At 43.1% G+C, this 11,768-nt stretch overlaps 1 protein-coding gene across 1 annotated transcript in view; it reads left to right on the top strand.

The window, feature by feature from the left end:
• Window positions 1-11,251, top strand: part of tox2 (TOX high mobility group box family member 2) — a gene marked incomplete at its 5' end in the record, with an annotated part of 118,542 nt that extends 107,291 nt beyond the window's left edge. Inside the window, 4 exons of the mRNA XM_080000794.1 lie at window positions 5,679-5,759; window positions 8,852-9,262; window positions 9,363-9,511; window positions 10,944-11,251. Coding sequence (XP_079856920.1) covers window positions 5,679-5,759; window positions 8,852-9,262; window positions 9,363-9,511; window positions 10,944-10,986 — 684 coding nt within the window. The 3' untranslated portion in view covers window positions 10,987-11,251. The remainder of the gene's footprint in view (window positions 1-5,678; window positions 5,760-8,851; window positions 9,263-9,362; window positions 9,512-10,943) is intronic.
• Between the last annotated feature and the right edge of the window lie 517 nt (window positions 11,252-11,768).

The following is an 11,768-nucleotide window of genomic DNA, read 5'->3' on the forward strand; positions in this document are numbered from 1 at the left end:
CATTCATGTGTTTAATCAAAGACCTCATCTCACAGGCAGCTAATTAACTGTATTTCACCACGGAGTGAAATTGTCTTTAATTTCATAATTTCCCCCAATAAGCAGCCCCTGCCACTGATTTTGGCACGGCGAGCGGGTTAGATTGAGGTTTATTTACAGCGAATTCTGTTCAGTTGAAATGCCACGCAAGCTGCTTTACAGATATAAAGCATAATGAAACAGCAAAGAATAGACCAAATACATACAAATAAGAAAAAGGCAACTTGTACAAATACAAGTAGAGTGACAATAAAAGTGACGAAAGTAAAAAAAAAAAAAAAAAAAGCAGAGAATCTTATTTTTTTTTTTTTTTTTTTATTTTTTGGAATTGCAAAGCTTTTCTGTCGCGTTGGCAGCCAGAGCGGTGTGTTACAGCAGGATGGTACGAACGCATGCCTGACCTATCGGATCTGCGCGTTTGGAAAAGTCTCAGACATTCTGCGATATCCAGCCAGACTTCCCAACGTGGGCTGTCAAAAAGTACTTTTGAATAAATAGTGACATTACTGTTATTCATAACATGTAAAAGAAAATACAACAAGAAACGAGACTATCATGTGACTTTCCCGTTTTTGAAAAGGGGATTTCATGTTTGTTTTTTTGTTTTTTGATGAGGCTTAAACGTTTGCCCCATTGGACGGCATTGAAGCGCAGCGAGAATCTGCAGCAGAGTGGTAAGTTTTTAAATAGCAAAGTGTTCAGCAAACTTGATATGAAATAGCAAAGAATAGACCCGATACCTTAAAATAAAAAATACATCTACAAACGAACATGTAGTCACCGTAAAAGTGCTGAAAGTTAAAAAGCAGAGAATATTTATTATTGTTCTTGAATCGCCAGGCTTCTCCGCAGCGTTGGCAGCCGCAGTGTTGTGTTGAGGCAAAGCCTAACTGGCTGCAGCAGGACGGTCCAAGCGCTCGCCTGACCTATCGGATCTCCCGCATTTGTTCAGGAAAAGTCTCAGACATTTCGCCATATCCAGCCAGACGATCTCTATCTTGCAGCCGCTCTTGAGCCATTGATGAGCGCCGTGACTTCCCGACGCGGGGCTGTCACATCGATTCCACGCGACTGACGAGGCGCGTTCCCGTGTAGCGTCGGGAGTCAGACCCGCCGGAGCCGACGCTCCAAACGCCAGGATGTAAACAGGGCGTCCTTCCCCCTCCGCGCCGGTTCGTTTTAACTAGAGCCGCGGCCTCTGCTTCCAATTACCTGCAGTACATCTGAAGCAGGGCTCACGTGAAACGGCGCCGTGTTTTACGGCAATGTATTTTATCGCTGAAACAATCAGAGGTCTTGCTGTTTCGGAGTCGGTTCTTCTTTTTTTTTTCCCCCCTCAAAATTGTGTTCGTGGTTTCATTCTCCCGTGCTGCCCTTGAGTTTGCAAACAACAAAGTCTTTAATATTATTAGGAGTATTATTATTATTCATGTTGATGGTGGGATTTTTTTTTATGGAGATGTTTTGAAGCCTTATAGGGTTGTTGTTTTTTTGGTTTTTCTTTTATTTTTTTTTATTCCCAAAGGCTTTTTGCTTTGTGGTGCGAGATCAATGCATTAGTTGTGTGGTGTTATTCCTCAAGGTGACTATATGTTAGCACTGCCCCAGATAGACAAAAGAACATGTTTCTCATTGGGGTTGTTGTTATTGTTGTTGTTGTTGTTGTTGTTGTTGTTGTTGTTGTTGTTGTTGTTGTTAAAGATTAAGATCAATACAGAATTGTAGCACTGTGGGGGGAAGGTGGAGTTGGTGACGGAGGTGGGAGGTGGCGGAGGGGAGACTTGAGCTTTATCCAATTGAGTCTGCAGCGGTGGAGTTGGGTGTGGAGAGATGGAGAGAACAAAAACACATTGTCACCCGCTTTAAACGACAAGCATTACCACCAGTCACACGAGGCTAACCTTCCTTTTTCTTCTTTTCGCCGTCCATCTGTATCTCAGTTTGTTTATCTGCCTCTTTGTTCATGTTCTCGTCTTTGTCTCTGGTTCATTCTTTATTTGTCCTCAGTTTGTGTCCATTCATATCAGTTCGTATCAGTTTATATTAGATTGTATCGGTTTGTATCAGTTTGTATCAGTTTAAATCAGTTTGTATTGGTTTGTATCGTTTATATTGGTTTGTACCGGTTTATATTGGTTTATATTGTTTATATCGGTTCGTATCAGTTTATATTGTTTGTATTGGTTTATATCGGTTTGTATCGCTTTGTATCAGTTTGTATGGGATTATGGGTTTGTATCGGTTTATATCGGTTTGTATCAGTTATATCGTATGTGTTGGTTTGTATGGCTTTATATTGGCTTGTATCGGTTTGTATCGGTTTATGTCGGTATGTATCTGTATCTATCTGTTTGTATCAGTTTAAATCAGTTTAAATCAGTTTGTATCAGTTTGTATCACTATAAATCAGTTTAAATCAGTTTGTATCAGTTTAAATCAGTTTATATTGGTTTGTATCAGTTTATATAAGTTTATGTAAGTTTATATAAGTTTGTATCAGTTTTTATCAGTTTGTATCAGTCTATATTAGTTAAAATCAGTTTGTATCAGTTAAATTTGCTTTGTATCAGTTTGTATCCGTTTAAATTGGTTTGTATCAGTTTCCTTCAGTTTAAATTGGTTTATATCAGTTTTTATCAGTTAGTATCAGTTTATATCGGTTTAAATCAGTTTGTATTAGTTTGTATCACTATGAATCAGTTTAAATTCGTATACAGTATATCAGTTCATCAGTTTAAATCAGTTTGTATCAGTTTATATCAGTTAGTATCAGTTTCGTGAGATTTCAAGAGTCCAGCTCCTTTTCCTGTCTTCTCTTCTCTTCTCTTCTCTTCTCTTCTCTTCTCTTCTCTTCTCTTCTCTTCTCTTCTCTTCTCTTCTCTTCTCTTTGTTTTTCTCCTCTTCTCTTCTCTCCTACCCTCTCTTCATCTCTATCCTCTTTTGCACTCTTCCTTTTCTATTTCTGCTCTCCTTGTAACATATCTTATCAACTTGTTTCCTATTCAAATTATTCACATTTTTCTCCTCTCCTCTCACCTCTCTCCTTATCCCCCTCCACTCTCTCCTTTCCTCCTCTCATCTCCTCTTTTACCTCTTCTCTGTTCCCCTCTCGTTTTCTCCTCCCCTCTCTTCCCATTCCCCTCTCTCACCCTCACCCCCCCTCCTTCTCCCCTCCCCCCCTTCTCCCCAGCCCCCTCCCCTCCTCTCTCGGCTCCTCCCCCTCTCTCCCGCTCTTTCTTCCTCCTCACCTTCCCCGTTCTCCTCTGCTCTTCTCTCTGCCTCCCTCTGTCTCCTCATTTCCTCCCCTCCTCCTCCTCCCCCCTCCTCCCCTGCCCTCCCTGGCTGGCTGTTGGGCTGGTGTAGGGGGGTAATCGCTCCCCTCGGTGTCAGTGGGGTTCGGAGTTATTGTCTCCTGTAATTAACTGGTTATCAAACAAGAACATTTCATTAAGGTACAATTAGGGGCTAATTCAGGCGGGACACCTCTGTGTCAGGATTACGGCACAGGCATATGCTCTCCCCTCGCAGCTTTGTTATTTTTAATTCATTGCGACCTGCAGCCTCTGACGGCTTCAATTGCTAATGAATCCACTCACTTTGGAATAATTAGACATCCTTAGGCATGGTAATTTATTTAAAAGTATCCATCGTTGCGCAAATCATTAGCTGTGTTAAATTAATTTGAAACGAAGGCTGCTGGGAGTACTTCGGGGTTCATTAAGGAGGCAGACATGGCTCTATCAATATTTAAGCGGTGAGGGGTAGGGTCACATCTTTCTCTCTCTCTCTCTTTTCATGAACAACAACAGCCTATTGTTATCTATTCATTTTTTATTTATGTGGATTAGCAGGTTTTTTTGTTTTTTTTTTATTATGACAACGTATGGGCTCTTTTCTGTGTTGCTATCTCGCCTTCTTGTGATCTCAGGCTTCGTCATCTAATCCATTCGGCTTCCAGAAATAACAGAATGGATATTATTAAAGGGAAATAATAGAACATTGTAAATAGATGATTGAGAAGATAACCATCAGCTGTTTGGCCAAGAGATTATATCCATCCTTATTGCAGTATGGTTATTTTTTTCATGCAAGTCTGTGTGTGCCTTTCCCCCACTGGTCATACTCACCCATGTGTTTGGGTAGAGCGTGCGGTCACTTAGTACCTATCAGCCTGTGCACGTTTGGCCAAAACCATTAATGCTTAATGGCTATTGTACCCAAAATCTTTGAAAGAAAATAGCCCACACAGCCAAAGACAGCCACTCACAGAAGATCAGTAATTGCCCTACTGCTTTCATACACACACACAGACGCACACACGCACGCACACACACACACACACACACACACACACACACACACACACACACACACACACACACACACACACATACCATATCACTAGTTTTAAAACGTTCAAGAGAGGATCTAAGATCAGAGTCTTCCTTTTTCGTTTTAAGGGTGGGGGTTTTTTCCACTGCTTGTTTGCCCGGCATCAAAAAGAAATATGAAATGTAAAAAGTGCATGAGTGACACTCGTTGACATTAGATTGAATTTCCTGTCTGAACACATCATTTGAGGGATCCCCCCCCTTCTCCGTCTGAATGCTTTGATGGGACATCAGCTCTTATTAGGGGGAGAGCGGCAGCCTTAATGGAGGAAAGAAGTGAAAAATGAAACAGGAAAATGACAAACAGCTCCACGTCCTTCATTCGGTTTCGGTCTTAAATCTGGTTCTGTCTGCATCTTTGTTCTTGTCTTCAGCAACGCAGCTTGGCAGTTTTACTGAATATGAAATAAATTCAGTGATTTCTGATGAATATAAGTATTTTCTGTCATACCGTCTGTTTGATGTTTTCCCGCTGCAGAGGTGTGGTTGCTCACCTCGCCGTTTCTAAAAAGGGAATCCTTTTTTTTTGGTTGTTTTGGTTCTTGGGGAGTTTCTATTGTCTTAGTGATGACTTTGGGATTGGTGGTGTCATCAAATTATCCTCTTAGAAATTTGACTAGTTCACCTGGCTATACTAAATAAATGACTGTATTTTTTATTATTGTAAACACATTTGTTGCTCATGCTACACAGTATATTTATATATTTATATTTATATTTATTTTCGTTGTTTTTTTTTCAGACTGTTAAGCTGTACCTGTAACTGTAGAGAACTACGGCAAATTCCTTGTATATGAAAATGTACTTTTGGCCAAATAATTTGATTCCAATTCAGATTCTGAAGGGATTCAAATACAGACAATATTGTGACTGAAACACTCAGGTCTTTCCAACCTTCTGTTATTGTGAAAACAGTTGACCATTTTGCAAAATTATGCCACGTCTGGCCTTCTTTAATTCCGGCTGATGAATTACTCACCAACGAAACCTTTTGAACATTTTCCAGGTATTGTAGCTTTTCAAACACCCATAGTTTGCTGTGCACGGATTGGTTGATCCCTGTCACTCTTTTTGCAAACTGTGAATTACCACCTTTCTTTCTTTCTTCAAAGTGGTCGCTGTCTGATCCTACAGTTTGTCGTCGTCCCCCCACGTTCCTCGTTGGCCGGCGTGGCCCTTCAGATCATCTTAGCCAGCAGCGTCACCTTGTTCATGTTGTTGTTGTTGTTGTTGTGCTCGCTCCTGCAGGGCTACAAGAGGAAAACAGAGGCTGCTAAAAAGGAGTACCTGAAAGCCCTCGCCGCCTACAGAGCCAGTCTGGTTTCCAAGGTAACTGCGGGGGTCACATCTTTGATATACATGGGTCAGTGGCGATATAACAGATGATAAATTAGATGGAGAATTTCTTATCCCGGGGAAAGGGATGCTCGCTGCACCGACGCAGTGTGTGGAGGGCGGCGAAAGGTGTAATAAGGATGTGTGCATTTGCGTGTTAATGTCTGCTTGTGTGTGTGTGTGAGTGTGTGTGTGTGTGTGTGTGTGTGTGTGTGTGTGTGTGTGTGTGTGTGTGTGTGTGTGTGTGCCCATAGTTGAACAGTGAAAATTAGGCTCCAAACACACCCCATTTGAAACCCGCAGTGAAATGAAAGGTGTGTGTAGCTTGATGGATGTGTCTATGTGTGTGTGTGTGTGTGTGTGTGTGTGTGTGTGTGTGTGTGTGTGTGTGTGTGTGTGTGTGTGTGTGTGTGTGTGTGTGTGTGTGTGTGTGTGTGTGTGTGTGTGTGTGTGTGTGTGTGTGTGTGCGCGTGCTTGCCTGCTTGCACCGTGCACGTACGATGATGTCCATTGCACAAGTGGACATTACCTGCCATTTGTCCTGCCAGTGTTCCAGTTCCCCCCCAGTGCGTCGCTAATGTGTTGACGGAGGCTCGCTCACATCCACCGCTCAAGTTTCGCTTGAGCATATGCTATTTAGAGCAAAATCAAATATCACTATATCTTCTGGTCTAATACCTCGATATCGAAAATTTTACCATATTATGGGGGATTAACACTAATGCTTTCATGAGGTATTCACACACAGGAGAAACTGTCATTAATAATGTGGATATTATGACCAAGCAGGCAGAGTCGCTGATTAATACAGCAAGAAATGTCTATGAAGTTCAGAAAATTGCATTATTTCACTATAGCAGCCTTGAAAACGACATGAACCAAGATCCCAGACAATATCTAGTTTCAGATCATGATATCGATATCGTATCGATATATCGGCCAGCACTACCACAATTACGTTCAAAAGTCAACAAAAGCCGACAGTTTTTGTTGTTTGTTTGTTGTCGTTGTTTTCCACACCTTCTCTCCACTACACTTTTCCTCCTCTCTCTATTCCTTCTTCCTCAGACATACTACTCCATCTGCATCCCTCCTCCATCACATTACATTTATCTTGGTTTTTTTCCCTCCATTTTATTTCTCTCACATGCTCCTAAATTGCATTAACATACAGCTCCTTACACACAGCCTCCTCCCCCTGCTGCCTCACCCGTTTCTTCCCCGACCCGACCGCATCGCATTCCCCCCGTCACGGCCCCTCACAGCCCGCCCCAAAACAAGCACCTTGATTAAGGCTTGAATGCCTAATTCATCAGCGTCTTCACTGCGGCATACTTCCAACTCCCGACTATTCTCATCACTCGTCTTGTTTTTGCAATTAGACATTCATGTCAAATCTCCCATACAGAGACTTGATTGAAACTGTATGTTGGCAGATTGGGAGCCATTAAAAAAAAAAAAAAAAAAAAAAAAAATACCACACTCTTTCATGGCCAACCAATCCGGACGCCGGGCTGGATCCCGCGAATCAGAGTGGCTCTCTATTTGGATCGCTAAAGAGGGAGTCTTTTCAGGGTGAATTGGGATGGGTGGTGTTGGAGGTAATTGGAGCGGCATTTAAAGGAACCACATCTTCAGTTTGCACCTGTTGCCTTTTTGTTTTGTGACACGGCAGTTTGTTTTTGCAGCACCAGAAAAAAAAAAAAAAACTTGATTGCGCCCTTTTTTCCCTGACCCATCTCTTGCTAACCTGAATCCACAACATTTAAGAATGATTTTCAGTCTTAAAATAAAACGATAACACGCAAAAAGAAAAAATCACATATTTTACCGATCTTTATTTAGTTATTTTTTTCAACCCTATTCATTTTCCAACGCTAAATAAAAAATAATTTGGTGATGAATGTTTGGGCTATCCGCTCGCTGCCGTGCACCATCTGCACCTCGCCTTGAAAACATATAAGTGGCCAACAAATCAGCCCCAATGCCCTTCTGCTTTCTCTCTCTTCTCCCCACATTACTCAGTATTTCATTTTCCTGTTGACCCTGCAAATGTATCTCTCCCTCCACGTTCTTCATCCCTGAATTCTCCTCCATTGATTATTTTGGTCTTTCGAAGAGATAAGTATGAGCCATTACTAAATAGCAGACCGCCTTACAGTACATCACCTCACCAGGCCTGACAGTTAATGAGAAAGACTACTTTTACAGAACCTACTTTGAAAGCAAGGGAGAGAGAGAGAGAGAGAGAGAGAGAGAGAGAGAGAGAGAGAGAGCGAGAGAGAGAGAGAGAAATATGGACAGGGTGTGTGGGTGGAGGTGTGTGGGATCCTAGGTGAAAGAATTCTGCAGCGTATGTTTGTGTGAAGAGAGGGCTCAGCTAATCAATTTGCTCAACAAACACAGCTCCATTCTTCCAGAAAAGATTTCCCCTAACATAAATGTATCTTTGTGTATATGTAGGTTTGAATGGGTGAGTGGGTGGATGAGTGGGTGGATGGATGGATGGATGGATAATGGATGGATGGATGGGTGGATGGATAGATAGATGGATGGATTGATCAGTGGGTGGATATATGGATGGATGGTTGGATGGATGATTGGATGGATGGATAGATAGATTGGCGAATAGATGGGTGAGTGGCTGAATGGATGCAGTGTATCTAGTATGGATGAATGAATGTACAGGATGATGGATGGAGCGTTGGATGTATTTATGTTTGGTTGTACTGGATGGATGGATAAATGGATGGATGAATGTACAGGATGGACGTATTTGCGTTTGGGTGTGTGCGTTATGTATGTTGGATGGATGGACGTACGGGGATGGATGCATAATGGATGGAGGGATGGATGTATTTGTGTTTGGGTGTATCTATGCATGTACTGTATGTCTGGATGGATGCGCCTGTCTTAACTGTACTTTATGGATTTCTTGCTTCAGTGTATTAATATAATATCCTATTATATCTACATTTCACATCCAGCAAAGTCATCCCTTCCTGTGATATAACACCTTCAGGCTCAGGGTAAATAAATATTTTGACATAATTCGATTGTTTTTCACCTCCTCTCTCCTCCTCTAGACCTACAACGACGGCGTGGAGACGAAAAGCGCCCAGGCCAGCCAGCATTCACCCCACATGATGCCAACCAACGCGTCCCTGTACAGCGGGCCGCCTCCCCCCCAGCCCTCCTCGCCGTACCTGGGCCCCGGGGCCTTCCCCCTCGCCGACCTGCAGAGCTACGCGGGCCACGCCCCGCGCCACGCCCTGTCGCGGACCCTCAGCCAATCGCAGATGCTGCCCAGCATTAGTGCCTCTCCCCCGTCGTCCTTCCAGATCAGCCCGCCCCTGCACCCCCACCAGCAGCTCTCCCTGCACCAGAGCTCCCTCCTCAACCAGCCTATCCGCATGCAGCAGGTCCAGTCCCAGCCAATCATCTCCCACCAGATGGGGCTGCAGGCCGCCCTCCACTCCCCGCCGCCCGGGCAGCAGGTCAGAGGCTGGAGCCACCTGCGAGAATTAGCATCCGACGGCAAAACCCCTATCTGTATCTTATCCTGCCCTCCCTCTCTCTCTCTCTCTCTTTCCGCAGAGTTTCTCCCACCTCCAGTCAGAGTATCAGAAGAGTGTTGGGGGCTCCCAGTCCCCAGGAGCCTCCGGTCCAGGCCCGGGCCCCGGGGTTCCTCAGAGCCACGACTGGGACAGCGAATACTGCAGTCGGGAGTGTGGCAACCACTGCAGGTCAGTGATGACTGGAGATGTCGACTGTGACAGTTTTATTTCTTTTTAAACACTCTCTGTGGCCACATATTCCCAAACTGACATTAGGATGTTTTCGTCCAAATTTTCCAAAGGTTATATTTAAAGGAAGGGCTTGAAACCACTGGCCTGGGGCCCCCTCCGGAGACAAAATAATTTAGCCCACTGACGGTTTATATAATAATGTTGGCCTCATTTTTTTTTTTTTTATCTCTCAATGCTCAATTAATCCAAGCAATTTTACTCAATAATAATAAAAATATATAATTAAGAATTTTTTTTATGATTATATGATTAGGCAATAAATTAAACACATAGTTAAAAAAACAGACAGTTTGTTTTCAGAATCAGTTCATTTGACCAGTTTGTCACGGAAAAGTAAATATTCCATGATTGATTATGTCTGTATATTGGGAGTGCGTTTGGTATCGTCACACACACTCATGTCAGTGTGTGTGTCAGTGTGTGTGACGGAGTGGGCTCGGCCGCAGTCAGACGGGGAGGGACAGCTGGGGAGGTAATGCTCAGATAATAGTCATGTGTTTGCCATAAAACATTCAAAAAAACGATGCTTTCACTGTTATCGTACTAAGCACTTTGGCAGACTTCTCAAGGACGCATAAATCTCACACACACCGTATCACTTCTAGACATATTTTACATTTTCAACAATTTGCCATACTTCAGAATTAACATACTGTATGCTGGAGTATTTTTTTATGATGCCATTTAAACATGATGTTCAGCAGACAAACGGGGAGCGTCGGATTTATTTTAAGGTTTTATTTTGGATTTATTTTTGTGACAAATAAGGAGAAACTGCCCTGAAATGTTATCGTTTATTGACAGGATGAACCACTTCCTTTTTTTGGGGGGGGGGGGGGGGGGGGGGGTTCCCACAGCAAAGGTCACAATACAAGACATACAAACACAGCAAACCTCTGAACTCCGAACGTAATTCCACTCTCTCTCCATGCACATTCAAAAAGTTCAAGCAAATTAAGACAATCATGACAGGATTTTGGTGTAAATGCATATAAACAATACAAAACAGACAAACAAGCAAGACAAAATATCGACAGCATGGGCGGTCAGTTTTAAGAGAACAGGGTGTTCTTAAACAATCTCATCAATAGTTCTCAACCTTTTTCACGCCAGGTGATGGGCCTAGATGGATGGGAATTGTTGAATTACTGAAAATAGCATCAGAAGTGTGCTTATATTATGATTCCTAATTAACCTCTTGTTGTTGTTGTTGTGTGTGTGTGTGTGTGTGTGTGTGTGTGTGTACGTGTGTGTGCGCGCGTGCGTATGTGTGTGTGTGTGTGTGTGTGTGTGTGTGTGTGTGTGTGTGTGTGTGTGTGTGTGTGTGTGTGTGTGTGTGTGTGTGTGTGTCTGTGTGTGTCTCTTGCAGTGGCAGCATGATAGCCAGGGACAAGCCACTCTACCTCACCTGAAGCAGGCGCAGATCGTGGGCTGTCAAAACAAATACGACGACACAACAAATACAGCAACGACACTGGGGAGTCAAACTCTCAACCGCCCCCGCCCCCTCACCCGCCCTCCCTCCTTCCCTCCCTCCCATCCTAGATACACATGAAAACACACACACATAAACACACACATGCACAAACACCACCATGGCAACCACCCCCTTCTACTCATCTATGTTATTATTATTATGATTATTATGATTATTATGATTATTATTATTATTATTTTCTTCAGCTTCTATAGAGATTTGTGACCAGAGAACAGATTTTTTTTCAAAATGTTCTGTTTAGATGACTACTGTACCACGTTAGGGGTCTCGTCTGCTGTTTCCGTTTGCCAAGCACTTATAGATCTCCCTCCCGCTTTCTCTCCCTCCCCCTCTCCCTCCCTCTCTATGTGTCTATCCACCCCAGTTAGGCTCCAGAGCACTCCTCACCCCTTTCTGTCTCCCCCATGAAAGCCCCCTCCCCCTCCCCCCTCTCCCCCTTAGGGACCGTGGCCAGCTTTAATTGGGAGTGAGAAAAGAAAGAAAAAAGAATTACAATTCCTTTTTCCTTTTTGTCCCCTTTTAATCATTTTTAATCATTTCCCTTTGCGTTTTCCTCGTTGTTGTCATTGTTGTTGTTGTTGTTGCTGTTTTATTTATTTCTCGCTTGCTATATTATTACTTTTTGTTATTTTTTTGGGGCCATTAAGCGCAGGGTCCTGTGACTGTAGGGAGACGTTCACTTACAGTAGCTTTGCT

The sequence above is a fragment of the Zeus faber genome, assembly GCF_960531495.2.
Source record: "Zeus faber genome assembly, chromosome: 5".
Lineage (NCBI taxonomy): Eukaryota > Metazoa > Chordata > Actinopteri > Zeiformes > Zeidae > Zeus > Zeus faber.